Source organism: Leishmania panamensis (genome assembly GCF_000755165.1).
Source record: "Leishmania panamensis strain MHOM/PA/94/PSC-1 chromosome 29 sequence".
Taxonomy (NCBI): Eukaryota; Euglenozoa; class Kinetoplastea; order Trypanosomatida; family Trypanosomatidae; genus Leishmania; species Leishmania panamensis.
The window spans coordinates 113180-134086 of NC_025875.1; the positions used below are offsets into that span (position 1 = coordinate 113180).

The following is a 20907-nucleotide window of genomic DNA, read 5'->3' on the forward strand; positions in this document are numbered from 1 at the left end:
CCATGGGGACGGCGCAGCGGCCTCTGCCCCGACTGGCATCATTCGACCATTTTGAGGAAGGATATACACAAACACCATGCGCTGACCTCGGTGCAGTCAGCTAGCCAGTTGCGTCCTCGGGAAACACGGCATCGTGCCCATCTCTGTCTATCTCCGCTCCAGAGAGCAGGGAGATGCAGTGGCAAGGCAAAGCCGTTCAGCCTGTGAACGTGCGCACGTGCCTAAGGCGACGGGGGAGTGGAGCAAGAGAGACTTCCACAGACGAAAAAAAAAAAAGGCAAACAGATCGACTGAGCAAAATGGACGCGTTCCACTCAACAAATGGCAAAGGAAGTAAGAGAGCGCGGAAGGGGGAGAGGGAGGGAGAAGGGGAGGAAAGTGCCACAGCATAATCCTACGCGAAGAGAGACGGCCAAGGTGATGGGGGTGGGGAGATGGGTGGGGGCGTCGTACACGCGGGGCATACATGGACGTAACTATAGCAGCGCTGGTTCCCTAGTCACACACATCCACGCAAGGAAGAGTGGATGGGCGAATTCATATGCTGCGCGCTGCTCAAGCGAAAGAAAACAACAACCAAAACAACGTCAGGAGCAACTGAAAGGGTATGAGGAAGAGAAATAGGGGAGAGAGGGAGGGGGAGTTAATGTACATAACGCTGATTCAGTCAAAAAGGAAAGAAATAAATGCCAACGCCTCGCCGCGGCGTCGCGTGTATGCGCGTGCACGCCACTTGGTGGCGCACTGCATCCGCCACAGCTTTGGAGTTCAAGAGGAGCAACACACAAACGAAAACAATCGAGTGGGCCAGAGAGGCATACCGCACACAAAGACGCATGTACATTCAGAGTCAAAGAAGAGAGTTGAACGAAAAGAGACGCAGGGTCGAATGTAGGAGAGAGGAGCAGACAGGGGTGAGGACTCAACGATGAAGAGCAGGCAACAATGGTAGCTGCGGCGAGGCGGCAAAAATTATCGAGGGCGTATGCGGAAGCCACCGTTGCGGTGCATCGCCATTGGGGGTGTACCGCCGTCTCAGTAAAGCATCCGGCACGGTCGAGTGCACGAGCAACGAAAATGTGCTCAAGGGGAAATGAGTGACCGATACCGCCGATTGCTGGCGTCATCGCCTACAACTCCCGCGCGTCGACTGGCGTGGCAGCGGCGAGTTGTATATGCAGTGACGCCCTCCCCTGGCCCTCGACTGACACCAGTGACAGACGTCGTTGATACTCCTCGCGCGCAAGAATGCGCAGCAGGGAGAGTGTGCGCTCCCGCTCCAGCATCGTGCGCTTGAGCCGCTCCTCGTCCTTGAGCTCCGACTGAAGCAGAAATGGCTTGTGGAACTGTGTCTCCAGCATACGCCGTGCACGGGCTTCATCCTCACAGAGACACGAGTCGCAGTCTTCGTAGCGCATCTCCCACAACAGCGCAACTCGCTCGCTCCACTCTTGGACCCGTGTCGCGTCCACTACGGCGACTGCGAGCTCATCATATGCTCGCGCCAATGGTCCTCGCACGTACGTCTCAACGTACGAGAAGGATAGCCATGGCTGGTACAGCTGCGCCGCCACCTCCTCCAGCTCCTCAAGCTCCAGTGCCGCACGCTCCTGCACCTCGAGCGCCACCAGCCGCGTGCACTGTGTCGACAAGTTGCGCCTGTGTTGCATTCGTGCTGCGCACCCTCTCCATGCGCGCTGAATTCGAAGCGCGAAGTAGTCCTTGCTCAGCCCCTGGTGCTTCCGCTCTAGCAGCTTCTCAAACGTGCGGTGCCACGCCTGCTTTAACGCCTTTCGCTCGTACAACTCCTGCTGCCAGATTAGCGCCTCGGAGTTGATAAAGTTAAGGCGAATCTCAGCCAGAAGAGCCTTTGCGTTGCGCTCAAGAATTCCAAAGATAATCTCCTGCAGTGACTCGACCTGCGCGCGCCCACGCGGCTCGTCACACTTCACAAGAACGTCCAGCAGCTGCCGCACTGCCCCCTGCTGCTCCGTGTGCATCTCCATCATCAGCGTGTCAAGTTGGCTACGCACATGTTGCGTGTGAAGCCGCTGCATGATCTGCTGCGAGCGCAACTGACGCTCCTTGTGATGGTGGGCGAGGTCCTCGCGAAGCAGTTGCCGCGACACCGTCCGTCCAACCTCGCCGTTGCGCACGGCAGTGTACCACGTACTAATCACCTTCACAGCGCCGCAACGCACCATCAGGTCATGCAGCGGGCCTACGAAGAGACTGCGCAGCTCCGGCTCCGTGGTGGCCCACGCTGCGGCCTCCCTGTGCAGTATGCTGGCGCGGTTTTCTGTTTCCGCGATGCAGATCGCCTGCTGATGCACCCTGTTGTGCACGAGTTGGTGGCGGCGCTCAAGGTCAGACGCGTACGCAGCACACTGAGTGGTGGCCATGCTGTCTAGCAGGTGGCGAGCCGCCACCGCCTCTTCCTGTTCAATGCCACGCCGCGCTGCGTCATCGCTGACCTCGCGGTCGAGCAGATCAAGAAGGGCCTCACGCATGCAAGCGACGTACATCCCCATAGCACGCCCATGATGACGGCGGCTTTCGTCCTCCGCCGCCTCGGTGAAGGCGGACCGAGAGGTCTCACGTGCTGCCTCGCGCGCCTCCTCGTCGATGCGGTGCTCCTCGCGCTCATCACACTCGGCGCTGAGCAGCTGACGCCATGACGCCCGCTCTTTACGCACTGCAGCCTTGCGCCTACCCCTTTCCTCCCGCTGCGTGTCGGACTTCTGCCCAATCACATCAACCAGCGTTGCGTTGGTGGCAAGCAGAACGCCTCGCTCGAGCTCCTCTTCCACCTCCAGCTCCAACCGCACCTCCTCCTCGAGCGCCACGCTCGCCATAAACAGTGGCGCGTACACCTCCTCAACATCCAGCACACGGGTTCGAGCGATGCGCTTGCGACCACACTCCTGCTCAGCGCACTGAGCGGTGCGAAGCCCCGACTCATTGGCAAAAAGCGCGTACTGCTCACGGAGGTGCTGCTGCGCTTGTTCCTCGCACAGCTGCGCCTTCTCCGCCGACAAGGTGGCCTTGAAGGACTGGAGAGCAAGTCTGCCGGTGGTGATCTTCCTCGCATTACGGGAGTAGTTGATCTCGCGCCCGAGCGCTTGATGCGTAAACCGCCACCCAAGACGTCCGCGCAGGAAGCGACGGAACGCCTTCTGTAAGACCTGCACCGCCGAGTACAGCACGGGGCACGTACTCACATGCCACAGGGCACGTCGTTGCGACATGCCGCTAGTGAGAGTCGAGATAAGATGCTCAAGGAACAAACGCTCCCGGTGGTGGCGCACATCCGTCTCTTCCACAGTGACGAGCTTCCGCCGAGCCACCGCCTCCGTCGTCCACACCTCCGAGTCGAGGGTGGCCATGCAACGCTCTTGCAAGCTGACATTATTGAAGGCACGGCTCAGGTCCTCATTTGTCTGCCATAGAGGCTCGAAGGATGCGCTCTCCTCGTCTCGAATGGACTGTCGCGCTGCTTCCTCCTCCCCCTCGAGAATCTCCAGCAACCGCAGCACCTTCGCATCCAGCCGCAGCACGGGAGTGGCGTTAGTGAGCGCCTCGACTTCCTTCTGCACGGCGGCTTCACGCTGGTGCCGCCAGTATACAAGTCGTTCGAGGTGCATGCGGCGCCGCTGCCACTCCAGCACCACCTGAAGCTCCTCGTAGCAAGTCTGGTTCATATCAGCGCGGCAGCGCTCCTCCGTCTTGACAATCTGCTCACGGTGCTTCGTGCTCTCGTCGAGAAGGGCGACGTAGTCAACGATGCCGACGGCGTTGCGGATTGGTGCTTGCGTGCTGGAGATGGACGGCAAGAACAGCGCTGATGACCGGTGCACGGTGTCGTATCCGCGGGCCCCAGGATAGGTTGTGATCATAGTTTGCATCGAGACGTCGTCATCCTGCGGCGTCGTAGTCCATGTGCCGACAACGTTCAGCAAGGCACCGTGGCGCTGCTGCACATACTTCCGAAGAATGCGGCGCGCCTCGTCGCTGGGCATGCCGGTATCAGGTGTTGCCGCTGCCACCGGGGAAGCTGCACGCGCACTGGAGGGGGAAGACAGCCGCAAGCCTTTGCTCACCCCCTCCGACTGAGGTGGCGCCGCTGCTGACGCCAGTGCCACGGCCACAGGAGTTCCGGGAGTCGCTTTCGCGGGTGCCTCTGGTAGCGCCGGGAACCGCGGTGTTGCTGGAGTCAATCCCAAAATTCTGTCCAGTTGCAGCTCGCGGGCCTTCAGGGCCTTCTTGCCCTCCTGCAGCTGCAGCGCCAACGGGAAGTCATTGTACATGTAGAAGCTGAGCCGATCCTCCTCCTGCATGATGGCCTCCCGCTGCTCCAACTCCTCTTGACGCAGAACGTCCATGCACGGCTTCAAGACAAGCGCTACAAAGTGCACAGCCATCATCTCTAATATGACCTGTTGGTCCCACCTCTCGTACGCGCGTACGTATTGCCGCTCCGCCCTCTCGAGCTCGCACAAGTAGGCGTACTTCTCCTCCCATTTAAGCAGCAGGTCCAGCGGCGATGGGGAAGCTGGGTTGCAGCGCGCCAACTGTGCTGTCGCGCTCGAGTAGGCTGTTGAGTCGTCTGCGCTCGTCTGCGCGTCCTCCATGAAGCGCCGGAAGAAGGCACGGTCCGCCACATTTGGCATCTCCCACCTATGGGCGTCCGTGAAGCCAGTTGACGCGGACAGCGCCTCGGTGGAGGCCTCCGTGGAAACCGAGAAGCTGCAGAGGTTGCCGTCGGCGCCTACATGCGCTGAGTCTCCGGTGACAGCAGCCACTGAGAGAGACGCCCCTGCATTGCTCCCTCGAGTGAACTTCGAATGTAGGGTGACTCCACGTGAAAACTTCGCCGTTTGCGGCTCTCGTGGGCGCGCAATGGACGGCAGCTGCGGCGGCAGCACAAGAGGACGCAATTCCTCATGCGACACGTGGGCAAAGCGATCTTCAACGTGCAGCAGCACCTCTCGATGTGTCTCTCGCTCGGCCACACCGCATGTGACGTGTTGAACATGGCGGCCAGCTTCTTGCCGAAGCTTGTTGCGATTGATTCCGTCCTCTGCAGACGCCATCGCTGAACCGAGTTCAGAGAGAGGGCGAAGAAAGTTCTGAGGTACATATGTGGCTCTGGTAGACGGCGCCGTGTCGGGCTCCCCTTTCCTCAGAGAGGAGGAACGAATAGGCGGAAGTGACTCCATCCTGCCGTTGCTCGCTGCGGGTTGTAGAGAGCTGCACACAAATGCGTGAACAACAGGAAAAGTCAAGCGCCACACGCCGCACCAGCAGTAGAGCGGAACGGAGAGGTGGGCCTGCGGATGTGCCGACAGAGAAACGCCGGTGTGCACTTCAGACGTAGCCAACCCTTGAAAATCCTGCTGGTCCAGGACGCCCCCCTTCACAGCGTATCTGCGTTCACACAAGCACACAGAATCGAACGTCCTTGGCACGCTTGCGGCTGTCGCGCAACGTGGGGTGATAGAAGTAAGAAAATGAGATGGGAGTACACAACAAGAGAAACGTACAACAGTAAACGAGTATAGTAACGCGCATGGACACACGCGCACACACGCATGTGCGAGGACATACCGGCGTGCTGTGTACAGAAGTTCCCCACATGAGGTATTCGGGGAGAGCAACAAGTGAGACCCCCTAACCCTAACCCTCCCCAAAGGTGGGACGCTTTTCCCGTTTCGTGTGTTTGTGTGTATTTTTCCGATGGTTTGCGGCGCACCGCACAGAGTGTGGGACGACCAACGCCCATTTCGTGCGTCCCCCCCTTCTCATCACCGCCCCCTCCCTTCCCCACCGTCGGAGCGCAGCGCCTTTTTACGGCCAGCAAAGGGGGTCACATCCCACCCGCTCGCGCTCCGGTACGTCAGCACTGAATCGTGCTCCATAGGCGTCTGTGGGATGGAAGCGTTTGCTGCGGAGCGCATGCCGATGCCCCTTGTGAACCCTGTGTGAGTGCCTGGATGGGGGAGCACAGCGGCAGCGCACAACGCGCATGCCCATCACGAACTGTGAAGGAGTACAGGAAAAGAAGTAAAAACAAAGCGGCAGACACGAGTCCGGAGCAAGGCCGGAGGGAGGTGGTGGGCACTGCTGCACATACACAGAGAGAGAGAGACGCAGACACGGACTGGTGCCCCACTGGCTGCCTATGCGTCTGTGCGCAGGTACGTTGTGGTTGACCCCAGTCCACATACACAGAGACGCATGCTCTGTTCCCCTGAACACGCGTATTACCACTTCGGAGAAGCCGGCCATCGCTGATCACGAGGCTCCTTCACCTCCTGCCTCACGGTAGGGCATTGAAGCAGTCGGTGCCACGTTGGGGTCTCTGTCATGGTAGCCTGCCGGTACACGCGCCGCGCCTCGTCTAGGGTGCAGCCCATCTCCTGCGCCTTTGTGGGCAACACATGCTGCTCAAACCACTCCCACTCCTCGTTGGACGCCTTGAGGTAGGCTGGTTCACCCGTCTCCCTCCACCAGTCCATCGTCTCAACCCACCGAAGACGGTTCACATGCAGCTCGCTCTCTTTGTGTGCCTCGTAGTCCTGCTTGAAGCGAAACCGCACATGGCACAGCGCGCAGCTGGGCTGATCGCCAAAGTACCAAATGTCCTTGCCGTTATGCGGCACACGCGTGCTACGTCGATCGATCCACTTGCTCTTCTTTCGAATGCGAATGAGACGACCGCTCACAGATGCAGTGGTGCTGTTTATGGTCGTCACCTCCGCCAGGAGCGCGCGGCTGATTCGCAGCATGGCGTTCAGAAGCTCCTTGCTTGCAAGATCGCTCGCTTCGCTGAGCGTGGGCGCGAGCGCACTGAATCCGCCAGTGTTTTCTCTCTTTGGCGCTCTTGCAGAGTATTGAAGAGCTGATGCGCCACTGGCAGGCGCGGCGATGTTGTCAAGCACAATGGGAATACGCGTGCGGGGGACAGCAGATGATGACGCTCCGCATGCGAATAGAAAGAAGGGAGGGTCAGCTGCACGCCGTGAATAGAGCCGAAGGTGCGCGCGTATGTGAGGCAGAGAAAGAGAAGAGGAAAAGCAAGCAAGCAAGAACAGAAACACAGAGTAGTCATGGCAGCAACACTGCACAAGGAACAAAAGGCTCGATGGAGTCAGGAAGAGCAGGGGAAATCGGAAAGCCGTAGGGTGACACCACAACCTCTCTCTCCTGTGCCTCCGCCCTCTCTCCCTCAAATACCCCCGCCTACATCACGTATCTCACTCCCAGCACGCGAAGAACAGCAGAGATAGAGACGGCACCTCAACAAGTACCTCACGTGCCGGTGCACAACAGACGTTGTTTGGAGGCTATCAGGCAGAAAGGGCAACCAATCTGCACCACAGGCCCAGCAACGTCAGAGAGGAAGAGGGCCAACGAGGAGGTGCCGAGAAATCAGGACCGCCACCCTTTCGGGTGTGTGTGTGTAACGCCTCAGGTTCGCTACACCGCAAGCAATGACATCAACACGAAGAACAAAATGGGACCATAAAAGCGCACCAACACGCGTACGAGTGCACATCCATACACTGACATCAGCAGCGGCAGAAGAAGTGAGAGAGCGATACACATGCCCACAGATGCACCACTGCACATCAAGAGGCTACAAGCGACAAACAAACCAACAGAAAGCACAGGCGCACGCACATAGACACACATGCAGATATCGGGAAGAGAAGGAAAGGGGGAGGTCAACAATGGAGAATCGGAAGTAAGAAGGATGCGAGTTAAGGGGGGGGAATCAGCGAGAGTGGGGCAGCACGCAGAAGAGAAGGCTGAAAGGGGGGCCGAGTCGACAAGAGGAGCCCAAACAAATGAGAAACTGGACAACCTATACGTCCACTCATAGGAGATGACAGAGCGTTCTCTGTGAACCACAGACAAAATAAAACAGCGCCCACGGAAGGCGCGTGCCCGGGTTCCACTTTGCTCTTCCATCTCCGTGGATCCCTTTATGATAACAGTAGCAAAAGGCGCCCACCTCCAACATGGCAGGCGTCCCTGCCCACCACCCAACCCCCGCTGCGCCTCTGCATCCAACGCCCAGAGCGAGCGGGACGAAGTCTGAGAAGAGCGAAGACACGTGAAAGGGAAAGCGAAAGAACAGCGGAGGCGCACACGACGAAGACCAAAAGTGCCGCAAGAGAGAGAGAGAGAGAGGGAGGTGCCACTCCTCCAGGCTCTCTACGGGAGGTGAGCTCCATGTCTCCTGCATCTCCTTTCCTTTTCATTGCGCACCCACTACGAGCTTATTGCTGTCCCGCAGGTGCACCTGTATCTGCATCTCTGGGGGGGGGGGGGGGGGGGATGAGATCTGCGTGTGTATACGAGACGTGTCAGGGAATTCGTTCGAGTGTGTTCGCCCCTGCTGCGGTGCTTTTAGAAAGAAAAAAAAACAGGGCAAACAAACGAAACGGCACGCGACGCAGAAAAGCGAGAGAAGCACAAGACAGCGAGAAGAGCAACGAGGAGGAGAGGAGGCCTCTACACAGCACTCGCGCGCTAGAGGTGGGGGATTAAGAGGATAGAGGGAAGCACTAGTTGATACTAAAAGAAGCCGAGGAAGGATAAGCGCACACGCTCCCCACGCGTCACTGCACCGATGTAGAAACACGCATGCCCCGGGGGAAAAGATTACGAGAAGCAAGACGACAGCGACCAAGAGCTCGAATAGGGCGGAGAATACCAAGACATCAGCACACACACACACGTAAGTACACCCATACACTCGAAAATATACATGACAGAGGTCCAACTCGTGAACGAAGGAAAATGAAAGAGGAACGCGCTTGAACGCAAGTGGAGAACCAACTCTGAAGAACAGAGGGAGAAAGGGGGAACGGTCGTCTGGGAGGGGTGGAGGCGAGGACGGGAGGGAAAACAAATGAGTAATAAAAGAGAAGAACGAGGAGGAGATGGCAAACAGGAGAAAGTGAAAGAGACAAATCCGCTCCCCACTTCTTCCTCAAAAATGACAGATGGGCAGGCACAAGCAATCATGTCAGCTTGCACGGCTGTGCACAGACGCAGGCATACAGACACGTTACAGGCACCACTAAAGGCAATACGCAAGAGGAATGAGCACCGGGTAGGAGGGGAAGGAGGAATGCGTACAGCTACACATGACCTTGCCGGCCTGCTCACAGAGAAATCGCGCACGCATCCTCTACTGGCTCGCAACAAAGGAAAGGGAAGACGATGTGCACATGAAGCAGCCGACAAGGGGGGAGGAGTAGTAGGTAAGATGAACGCCGTGGAGGACTGCGCGCGGTGGTGGTGGCGGTGCACCGCTTTGCAAGAACAGGACCTAAAAGGGGGAAAGGAAAAGAACTCAACGACTTCTTAACTTCTCAAGCTGATTTACATGACACACACACACACACACACGTGCGGAGTGAGCTGTTCACGGGGCGGGTGCACACGGAAGATACACCGAATGACGAGGTGTGGGGTGGGCGGATTAAAGGAAGTCCTCCAAAACAGAAGAGAAACAAAGAACGAAAAAGAAAACAGAGCATGAAGAGGTGCGAAGGTGCTCAAGAGAGAGGCCATGGAGGGAGGGGGTGGAGAAGAGTAGCAGAATGCACTGCAGAAAGAGAAGAGAGCAAACAGAAGTGCGAACACGAAAAAACTTCGATGATTGAAAAGTAAAAGAGAGGGAGCGGGAGAGAGCAGTGCGTCGCGAATGACGCCTTATGTTTACATCCGCGCACTTACGAGCCCCTGTGCGTCTCTCCCTCTCTCTGTGTGTGTGTATGCAGGAGAGGGCATGAGGGGAAGGAAATATACATGAAAAAGGGGTAAATAAGAAGAGGAGCACTTCGCCCGCTTGCCTGTCGGGTCCCACGCAAGCAGCATACATCATCGTGACACAAGATAGAAAAGGAGGGAAGAGGGAAACTAAAACCGTCACAAGACATTGCATAGAGACACCCAGACGCGCTCAGTTGACGTGGGGGTGAGCGGAACGGTGAGGAAGGGGTAGGGAAAGGAAACACTCAGTCGCACCACCTAGAATCACCGCTCACTACTACTGGTCAGAGCATTGGACACGCCTATCATGCACTGCACGTACTCAGAGCGAGTGTGCACCAGTATTGAACAATCGACGCACTAACACCTACACCCGGGCGCGCGCACACACGCAGACATCCGCACTAATACAGACGTGGAGCGCAAACTCGAGAAGAGAGAGCACCGGCGAGGTCAGCAGAGGGGTAAGGAACGTGCTTCTTTCGCGATCACACACAAGCACACTGCTTAGCGATGACGCCAAAACTGCAATCTTCTCGTCAGTGCAGGGGGTAGCTCAGACGTCGACTTGTGCAGTGGTTGGCATGGTGAGGTGCGACCACGACCAGCGCCGCCCAGCTTCAGATCCTCCGACGGCGGCGACGACTTTGGGTCCCGCCGTTGCGCAGACGACTCCGCCTCGCGCGCTTTCCGCAACAAACCTAATGCAGCGGTGCAGTTACCCGGGCTTCCGAGCACGATGGTCGAGTCACCATTAGGAAAACCGGGCACTAGGTGTACACACTCACGCCTGCCCTTCTGCTTCCCATGCTGTGCAGCCACTTCCTGCACAGACACCAGAGGCTCCACACTATTCAAAGAGCCACACGAGTCCCTACATGACAGCTGCAGGGGCGGCTTCGGCCGTTGCGACACTCGATCGTGTATCGTCTGCCGCAGCTCCTCGTCCTCGCCTCCACCGCTGTCGGCTGCCTCGCTCACGGAGGAGTCCCAGCACGAGAAATAGTCGAGGTCGGTGATACAGCTACCCTGGACCTCACGCGACTCCTCCCCGTTGCACCGACGTTCAACATATGGTGTCAGAGCCGCCCTGCCCTCACGTGTCCTCCTCGTCGCTGCGAAGGAGCGCGGCCGCCCTGCTGAAGACGTCGCCGGTGGTGAGGTTGGAGGCGCTGGCGCAGCAACAACTGCCAGAGTAGTGGTGGCTCCAGTGCCATTAGGGTTGCTTGATCCCTCTTTGCCGATCTGATGTTGCTGGCTCCTCTCATTTTCCCCCGCGCCGAGGTCGGGAGTGTTGCTGCCGGCTCGCGTGAGGGGACACGGCAGTGGGGAGGTGAAGTCAGCGCAACTTGTAAGCTGCATTCCTGGAGTTACAATGCGATCTGGGGGTGACTCCTTGAACGGGGTCGATGCTGAGAAGAGGGACTCGTTAATCGCACTTTCGGTGACGCTGCTGCTCTGGCTGGAGAGGCACTGGTTGTACACCAGCGTGTGCTCCCGACGCCTGCCCCGCTGCTCAGCGACCGTGAAGGAAGCTGTGTGCACACTTGAAGCGCCGTAGAATGAGTATTGGCCCGCTGGCGAGAACGACTGCGAGGCGTACTGGCATTCAGGGCGGGCCGCTGATACGGGTCGCATCTCCCGCCACGTCTGCGGCGCCACGTCACCCGCCAGGATCGGCTTGGAACGGCGTCCGAAGACGACGGTGGTAGCCGGTGGGCTCAGCGAAACTGTCGAGGTGCCGGAGCTGGCAAACACAGAGGACGTCTGGCTGTCGCTCGCGATGGTCTGCGGTCGATGGCGTTCAGACATGGCGTCTTGCGCGACGCTACCTATCGCAAACGGCGGCGAAGTAGACCCCTCCATGCTGAATCGCCGGCTCGCTGAAGCAGCAGCAGCCTCTCGGGACATCTCTGGTGGCATGGTGGTGCGCACCGCCCTAGACATCAACGGCGAGCCATCTCTGCCAGACACCGACCGCAAAACTTGGCTGCTGCGGTTCGACCGCCGTAGGGTGGACGCCGAAGACAAGTCACTATAAAGCCTGCTCGGTGGGCGTTGACCACGGGGCACCGCGGTGCCACCTGTAGTGGAGGTAGATGACTTTGTGCCCAGGGTCGATGCTGTGCGGAACAGAGGGTGCTGCAGCACTGCTGAAAGCGCGAGTCGTTGCTGCGGCTCTCGCACCAGCAGCTTCCTGCACAACTCCACCCACTGATCGTACGCCGTCACAGTCATCCCAACCCTCTGCGGGATCGCCTCCAAAGCCGGAAACAACAGTGATGAATTCAGGATCGCGTCGAACGTATCGCTGATCGTCGCCGCAGCAAACGGCAAGCGTCCGAAGATGACGGAGTAGAGCACCACTCCATAAGACCAGGCGTCGGAGTCGTAGCTGCAGGTGCTGCTCATGATCAGCTCTGGGGCCGCGAAGGCGGGAGTGCCAATGGCCAACCGGTTCCCTTTCAGACGCCCCTCCACATCGACGCCGGCGGCCAGGAACATGGACGACTCAGGGAGGAACGATGTTTCTGTCATCATCTGCGATGTGTTCGCGTTGTGCCCCGCCACGCCAGGGCCCCAAGGCAAGCGATCCACGATGCTCATTGTTGCCCAGCTGTCATTGGCACCACGAGACGACTTCCAGCGGTTATGTGGCACCAGGACACTTGCGTTAAGTCCCTCTCCTCCAGCCGCACCGACGAACATGTGCGACCCCGGCAGCTGTGGCGGATTCTTCGAAATCAGCACGCTCTCACCAAAATCTGTGAGAAGGATGTTGTCGGCCTCAGTGAGGAGGATGTTGTCCGGCTTCACGTCGTTGTGAACAATTCGGTGACGGTGCACGTAGATGAGGGCCTCGGCGAGTTGGTACAGCAGGCGAACGCATCGTGAGAAGGGCCGCACGACGTCGCACGGTGCGCAGCCGAGGACGGTGTCAAACGCGTGCATCACGGTGAGCGGACCCTTCTCAGCGTATGACATGACGAGATGCACCGAATCCTCTTCCTCGTCGTCGATCACTTCCTTGAGCTGCGCCACGTACGGGTGCTTGCACACACGCCGCATAACGCGAATCTCCCGCTCCACCGGCGGCAGTTCACTTGAAGGTGTAGACTGAACAGACTTGGCGAAGCTGCCGCCGCTAACGCTCTCACTCACGTTCGTCGACCTCACCGCTGCTGTATGACGCCCGGGGTCGCCCGTACAGGTAGGTGAGCAGAAGTCGTTCAGGTGCTTGCCGGAGCCCATTCGCGATGTTGACCTCTTGGTAGTGCAGGGGGCTTCGCCGTTGCCGCTGCCGGACACCATAGCCGAGAAGGCCGCAGTCACGTTCTCCACAAGCGGGATCACGGTGTCACTCGGACGGGTCACCGTGGGTACCTGAATGAGAGACTCGAGCGCGGCATCACGCAGGCAAGCATCCATGCTGTCGCCTGCGTTTCCCTGCCGCATAAGTGGACGCGCTGAGGCAACGGCCATTGAGAAGGGCCGCACAAGAGTAGGAGGGGTGTTGGAGGTGGTGTTATCACCCGCATAAGCAGCGGCGCCATCGACGTCCACGGCCCCTAGTCGGGGGCGGCCCAGCTGTTGCCCCTCGCTGTCCGATGTGCTCATCGATGCCAGCGGAAAGCGGCGACCGACGGCCTTGCGGCTGTGCCGCGGTACAGTTTTGATGGCGAACGTCTTACAGGTCTGCTTGTCCACTGCCAGGTGCACGCGCCCCGTCGCCCCGACACCGATCAGCCGCGTCACGTAGTAGTTGTTCAGCACCTCGATGCACGCCACGCTACTGCTGCAGCTGCTCGCACTGGTGCGGCGGCCCCGCTCGAAGGCGTCCTGCGAGCGCGCTGCGGTAACAGCCGCTAACGGCCTCCAGCTGAGAGGAGGCAGCTGTGAGTTCGACGGCTGCGTCTTGGATGATAACAGCGCGCCTTTGGTGCTACCTGTCCCTCCTCGGGTCTTCAATACGGCCTTCTCCGGGGCCCTCGATGTGGACGACACAGACGTCGACGTGAAGGGGGAAACCTTGTAAGAACCCTCTGACGCTGACGAGGTGGAGACTTCGTCGTACGGTAGCACCTTCACCATTGAAAGACGCTTGCGGTCAATGGCAATGCCCTGCACGTACACCACGGCGTACATGTCCCTCACTAGGTCAAAGAGCTCATGGAAGCGCATCAGCAGCCCGTCAAGCTCTACGGCGCGATCAGCTTCACTGCTGTCGGCGTAGAGAATCATGCGGCGGGTCTGCTCCAGATACCGCTGAAAGACGGCGGTCACACCAGGCGGCGCCTCCGTGTCAGGCGTAGGGTTGAAACAGCGAGAGGTGTCGTTCACGCGCGGTGGCTCGGCAGTCGGCGCCGTCGACGGGCGCTCCTTCTCGCCCTCCATGCCATCGCGGTTCCTCTCTGAACTACCTTCATCGTTGCTGTGTCTACGAGACATCACTGACAGAACACTCATCACGCTGGTGTTGCCCACCTCGCGGGCCATCGAGGCATCGTATGGCTTAGGAGAGCGCACTGCCTTGCATTGTTGAGCTGGTACGAGGGGGACGGGGAAGAGAACTGCTGGCCTCCGCGGATTCCCCGATGGCTGCTGCGGCGGCGGTAGGGCCAGCGGCGGTTCTGGCGGTTGTGGTTGCTCAGGGGACTGGCAGCGTTTGTGTCCTACGTCGTCATTGCCTCCTTTCGAGCCAACTGCAGAAGACACGGCGCGATCCTCGATAGAGAAGCCTGGCAGCCGCAATGCAAAATCGTGAAAGCCGCTCAGTCTTGCAATAAGGGCCGCCCGCTCAGTCGACACGACCATACTTGCGGCACCAGTAGAAAAAGGCGAGCCCGCGGTGGCGGCTACTTCGTTGACTGGAGGGCTACATGAGCGCAACAGCCTTGGGCTTGACACATCGTCATGCTCCGGGCTTCGTCGCCGCTGCACTGGGTGAGCTGCTTTGGGCGACGTGCTCCACGGGACTAGGGAGGATGCAGACAGTCCGTCGCGGCGATTCAAACCCAGCATAGTAAGTGACGGGGAGGAGGCGTGCCGGAGGTGCTGCCAGGCTAGCGGTGAGAGAACGCCGGAGTTGCGAAGCGCTGCGCTGTTGACAGTCATAATAGAGTTCACATCGGTGCTGGACTGCACACCGCCGTACTGACTGTGTGCGGGGGAGTGCTTCGAGTCGCTCATGTGTGGCTGACACTGAGGGATAGTGGGAGAAAGGGGAAGAGACAGGAAGGAAGCCGACAGGTGATGTAGCACAGACACACACGCGCACACACATATATATATAACTCAAGTTGAAAAAATGGATGAGGCTGTGCACACAAGAAGCAGAAGGAGCTCGTGGTTCGGATGCGCGTCCACAGGCACGGTGGTGTCGGTAGAGCACGTGAGAGCAGTGACGGTCAAGGTAAGCGCTTGAAAAGAAAGAAACGGCAGAGAACGGGCTGCGTGTTTGAGCTCTGTGCGTGTGTGTGTGTAATGATCTGCGCTGCGTGTCCGAGGGTCATGGAGAGGGAGGTCAGGTAGAGAGAGCCGTGCAGGTGCGTGAGGTTAGCAAGTGCCAGCTAGCCCACGGGCTTTGTCACTTCAACTGTGGACACGCACGGCACCCGCCTCACCGGTCGGCAGAAGAAACTCGTCACAACACACGTACGGCGAAAGTAGGAGAATGGGAGGACAACTCCTCGCTGACAGGGTGGCAGAGGCGCGGTTTGGGGGGGGGGGGGGGGGGGGACCAGAAGAGAGTGACGGCTGAGAGGGTGCACTCTAAGAGAGGTAACACACAGCAGATCCTCTGGGGTGAGACAGAAAAAGCCTCCAGCACAGGCACACCAGCGTTGACTCTCCGCTACTGTCAGCCACGCACTCGGGACGTGCCAGATCCTGACTAGAGCGCGCTCTCCGTCCTCTGCGTCGCTGCGCCGGCGCTGCACTAAGCGGCAGGCGTTTCAGTGCACCAGGTCGTGATGCTGTACCACCAAAGCTGCTCTCTGCGCCTAGGCTGGCTTTGGGCAAAGCCAGCCTAGGCCTGTCGCTCTACCACGCCGCGTGCTGTGAAGCAGAGCGAGGCCGTCTGAGCCTGAAAAGACGCACACCAAGAGAAGCACAAGCAAGCAAGCACGCACGACCCTTGTCAGAGAAATGACAGACAAGAGAAGGTCAGGTCCCAACAGTGGCTGACGCAGCAGCGGGGGGGGGGGGCATGCACACGAAGTGGCAGAGCCGAGGAAGACGAGCGCAAAATACAAGAGAGAGAAAAAGAGAGAGAGTGTGTGTATATGGGTGTAGGAGGTGAATCATGTGGCGAGTAGAGGCAGCCGTGAGCACTGCAGTGAGGGAAAGTGGAGGCCCAACGCTTAGTTGTGGACATGCGCATGTATGCGCGCAACCGCCTTTACTACTTTACCTTTTTTTTCCTTTCGTCATCTCCCCAAACGTTGCGCTGATCGCCCAAAAGTATCCCGCTCCGTCGGATGCCCGGGGGGAGGGGGAGGGAGGGGTCTATGACGAATCGGTCCATCACCCACAAGCCCCCCTCCATCCTCGTCCCCGAGCCCTCATGAAGGGAGAGAAATTCAACAGCGACCCTCACAAGTTCGTTGCCACTCTGACGGCTCACACACATTCGTTTGCGTTTCACGAGGCTCTCAGGCAGGCATCCCGAGTACCAGCCAGCATGTTTGTGTGTGTATGGGTGGGCGTGCCTGCCTGTGCTCGTGCTCATCTGTGTGACAAGCTCTAACGGACATACGATGCGGTACGGCACCCCACACACCATCGGGAGAGAGGGGGGAGAAACGGCACACGGAGAGCGAGAGAGACCCTCGTCCCCCCTCTAGAAAAGGCCATCACCCATGGAGATGCGGCTCATCAGAGCGTCACACGTCCTTCCCTCACACACCAGACACCCACGACAGACCCACGCTCAGCGTGCCCTGCGGGTGCAGCTTCTCCGTCACTCGAATGATGGCATGCGGCGAGTTCAACAGCGGACGCAGCGCCACCTCCACCACGCCGAGGTTGGCTTGCACATTAGTGGCGCGCTCGTCGAAGAGGACAAAGCTGACCACACCAAATGCCACAAACCGGATCAGCGCTGGATCGACAATGACGCGATGGTCTACTGGCACCACATCGAACACAGGGTCCGTAGTAAAGATGCGGCTAGAGGGATGAACGACGGTGTCCCGCACGCAGTTGAGAGCCCCAAGCGGCGACGTGGCTGTGTAGAAGACGTAGGGTTGAGGCGCCGTGCCGCCCTCCAAGGAGCCGGCCAGGCCCTCGGCGCGGAACACTTGGATGCGCAGGTAGCACACAGTGCGCAGCGCTACCATGGCCGACTTGATCTCTTGCGCAGACAGTGTGAAGGTGGTCGCCCCGGCACGTGGGTCGGAAAGAGGAGCGCCCAGCAGGATGGGCAACACAAGACGAGCGCAGCAGAACTCAACCAAGATGCTCCCCACCGTCTGCCCTTCGCCGTCAATGAGGGGCAGTGTATCCTCCACCGGAACCTCGCGCGCATTGAGCAGCGCCGCTCCAGGCAGCTCCGCCATGGCTACCAATCGGCTTGTCTCGCCGGCGGCGCAGTGCAGCTGGAAGCAGAAGACCGTCTCTTCGATAGTCGCCAGCGTAACCGCGTCCTTTGCGAGACCCTCATATTGGAAGCGCACGTCCACAACATCATCGAGAGCGCGCAGCGTCGGCCCCATCATCGCCTCGTAGTCGGCCAGCCCGTCCAGCGTGAAGAAGAAAGAGACGGGAGCTTTGAGATTGGCAATGCCCAAGGAACGACACATGGCCGCCTCCTGACTCTGCAGCCCCCGAATAGAGAAGCTGATGAGTCCCTCGGTGCCGAGACCGCTCGCTGTGGCAGCTGCCCGATACGCCTGCAGCTGCTGCTTGGCGAATATAGTCTGTACATGCATCACGCGACCACGAAGGGCAATGCTCTCCTCGAGAAGCGTATCCCGCTCATCGCTCACCTTGCGGAGCATCTCACGAGACTGCTCCACCTGCTCAGCCATCTGTTGGCAGCGCGTCTGGGCCAACTCCAGATCCATCGCAGCAGTAGCCAGGGCCTCGCGCATCTGGCCCTGCTCCCAGTCGCCGTCCCACGCCAGCGCCTCGAAAAGATCGAGCGCGTCTCTCGCCTCCTTCGCCGGGGCCGCACCGGCAGCGGCGGCAGCATCTCCGTCAACAGTGCCCGCGTCACCGAGACCCATCCCCGCCTCCCGCTTCTGTGTCCGCGATCCTCTCTTCTTTATGGCCGCCACTGCCAGGGCGCGATGCACGTCTTCATCAGTGAGGTCAGCCCCTGCTGCGGCGACTGCTGCGGCGGTGTGCCCCGCTAGCGCGATCTGCGCCGATATTGCACTCTTCTCCTTCTCTAGTTTCGCTACCTCACCATGGTATAGCTGGAGGTCGCCCTGGGTATTCTCTAACCGACAGCGTAGCTCTGCAAGGTCGTGCTGGCTGCTGAGCAACCTGCGTTCCACTTCCCGTCGTTCTCGCTCCGCCGTGTCGCGCATCTCCTGCACCTCTGTGAGACGACTCTGGAACTCAAGACGAACCGCCGCCTCCGTCTCGCGCTGGCACGTCTGCAGCGATCCCACGAGCTTCAGTAGCTCTTGCTCAGTATTTGAGCATTCCTCCGTCTTGCGCTGCAGCGCCAGCTCCACCTCGGTCATCGACCTGCATTGCGTTCGCAGTGACGCTGCTTCGTGCTCCAACGTAAACAACGCCCTCTTTGTGTCAGCATGGGCTGCGTGCGCTTCCTTGAGTTCCTCGATGAGTCGGTTACACTCACCCTTCAGCGTCTCAACTTGCCCTTGCGCATACTGGAGGTGACTGTTCAGGAGAGCGACCTCGCTCACCTTGCGGTGCACCTCCCCATGCAGAGTCGCCATCTCCATCGGGTCTGGACTGCTCGCCTCCACCGAGCTTTTTGCCTGCTTCTCTGCCTCTGCTAGTCGCACCTTCAATATCAGCTCCTGCTTCTCACGAGTGAGGGTATCAATGGAAGCGCGGTACTGCGTCTCCAGCTGCTGTTGCATCCCCTGCATGGCTTGGTTTGACTGAACTCGCAGCTGCTGCTGGGCGAGTACAGAGGCGTTGAGCTCCTCTCGTATCTTCTGAAGCTGGGAGCGGAGTTGGGCGGCCTCCTGCTTTGAGGCCTCTAGGATGGCCGCGGAGGCGTCAGCTGGCATAGTAGTTACGTTTTTCAAGGCAAGGGGCGTTGTAGCTCGCGCCTGGATAGCGGCGAGAGCGGACGAGCGCAACTGCTGGAGCTCCAGCTGCGCATGCGCAAGCGCTGCTTTGCAGGCCGCCAGCTCAGCCTCGCTCGCACCTGCAGCAACACCTGTGGTGCCCGGTGGACTTTCCTGCCTTTTCCATGCCTTCGCTGTAGTCGAGGATGCGCCGCAGGCTGTTTGGGAGCTCTGATTGGGGTTCAACGGAGGCAGCAGTCCCCCTAACGACGGGGCCGCGGGCGCGCCTCGACTATCTGCCTCGGCTGCTGAGTGGGGTCGCGCAGACGGCTCCATCGCCCACGGCGATGGTGCACAGCAAGGACGCAAAATGGTGCTGCCTCGACTAAATCCGCTGCCTCCCTGCACCCGACGCCAGTCCGCGACAAGGCGGCGAAACTGCGTCTGCAGCTTCTTCAGCTTCTCCTCCAGATCATTCTTCTGCAGCTTCAAGACGATGTTCTCATGCAGGGCGCGCTGGAGGCGATCCTCTACGTCACGCTCAGCCGTCACAGCCACCGCGGCGCCGTGGCGTTGCATGATACAAAACGCGCAACAGTCCTGTGATTTGCTGCGCGCGTGCATGTGGTAGAGAGAGAGGCACGAGGAAGGGTACACAGGGGGGGAGGGGGGACGTAGGTAACGCGACACGCTTGTGGTGCCGTTCTTTTCTTATGCTCGTGCTAGCACGACTTTGGAATCTAGTCTAGCGGCAAACGTAGCGCCGATGTATCGATGCCGGATGGGAAGAGTGGGAGATGTATAAGGGGGGTATAGGTGTGGGTATATGGTCTGTATGGGTAGATGGTGTGTATGCGTGTAGGACTCTGTGAGTAAGTAGGCAGGTGCTTACGCGCGCCTGGACACAGGTGATCAGCAACGATGGCAAGCACGTCTCCGGGATGAAAGAAAAGAGCAGACAGCTCCACCACACCAGGTCAGATCGGGAGAGGGGAGGAGGGGGAGAGGCGCGTAGGGCTGACGGAGTGGTGCTTGCACAAATGAGCCCAAAACTTCAATCAGATGCGTCAGCAAGGCGAAACGGAAACCAAAGAGAAGAGAGAGTGCCCGGCTGCCGCGCTGCCCAGCACCTGCGAGTGTGCCACGCACCGGTAAATGCCGCCACCGTCGCAGCAAGGCAGTACACCGAGCAGACGTTGTTAGCAATGCAGCACAGATATGAATGAAGCAATCGACAGAGCGAAAAGGAAGAGAAACGCGGGAAAGGTGTGTGAAGGGGGAGGCGAAAGCTGAGAAAACACACATGCGTACGGAAGGGCATCGTGGCGCACCTGGCGTGGGTCGCACCACAGAGCACAAGGAGCTCGTAGTTGTTTCGGCCGCTTATCTGCTCTCCGCCATAGAGCATGGTCTATACTCTCTACTCTGCTCAGCCTATCAGAGTCCCATCGCGTAGTGGAAAAGTAGCCGTAGACATAGGTGTTACAGGAATGTGCCAACTCAGTCATCGAAACACCACCCCTCTCTCAAACTCTACCCGTTCACCCGCTTTGCGGGCCGCCATCTAATGCACCCACCTCTGGGCAGCTCAGGTACGCTGACACTGTACCTCCCTTATGGATGGCGCAGGCGTGTTAGCTGATGCAGATCGTTCCGACGCAGCGTCACACAGGACCTGACTGCTGATATGAATGGCGATACATCACTCTCACTTTCGCACGTCGTAGGCGCTTCAGCCTGTCACAACCAGAAGTAGCTTTGCATTGGTATGGATAGGGGGTACTGCTTAGTCTCCCCGCAGTGTGTGTGTGGGGGGGGGGGTGCTGGACCCTGTGATGCCACTCGCTGGGGCGTCTCCCCGTCATCAGGGGGGGGGGGGGAGGACGGGGTCAGTGCGGGTAGAAAA

At 59.2% G+C, this 20907-nt stretch overlaps 4 protein-coding genes across 4 annotated transcripts, besides 1 other annotated feature; all 4 read right to left on the bottom strand.

Annotated features, from left to right (window-relative positions):
• Positions 1-1130: 1130 nt before the first annotated feature.
• On the bottom strand, positions 1131-5093 carry LPMP_290340 (hypothetical protein; the record flags this gene model as incomplete). The annotated part of the gene is made up of 1 exon (XM_010702625.1): positions 1131-5093. One exon carries the CDS (start codon positions 5091-5093, stop codon positions 1131-1133), a length of 3963 nt encoding a protein of 1320 aa, XP_010700927.1.
• A 1170-nt stretch (positions 5094-6263) lies between these two features.
• LPMP_290350 (hypothetical protein) lies at positions 6264-6788 on the bottom strand (the record flags this gene model as incomplete). The annotated part of the gene is made up of 1 exon (XM_010702626.1): positions 6264-6788. The coding sequence occupies one exon, from the start codon at positions 6786-6788 to the stop codon at positions 6264-6266; it is 525 nt and encodes a 174-aa protein (XP_010700928.1).
• A 3508-nt stretch (positions 6789-10296) lies between these two features.
• On the bottom strand, positions 10297-14604 carry LPMP_290360 (protein kinase-like protein; the record flags this gene model as incomplete). Its single annotated transcript, XM_010702627.1, has 1 exon — positions 10297-14604. The coding sequence occupies one exon, from the start codon at positions 14602-14604 to the stop codon at positions 10297-10299; it is 4308 nt and encodes a 1435-aa protein (XP_010700929.1).
• Positions 14605-16688: 2084 nt separating this feature from the next.
• LPMP_290370 (hypothetical protein) lies at positions 16689-19580 on the bottom strand (the record flags this gene model as incomplete). Its single annotated transcript, XM_010702628.1, has 1 exon — positions 16689-19580. One exon carries the CDS (start codon positions 19578-19580, stop codon positions 16689-16691), a length of 2892 nt encoding a protein of 963 aa, XP_010700930.1.
• Positions 19581-20392: 812 nt separating this feature from the next.
• Positions 20393-20871: a repeat region.
• Between the last annotated feature and the right edge of the window lie 36 nt (positions 20872-20907).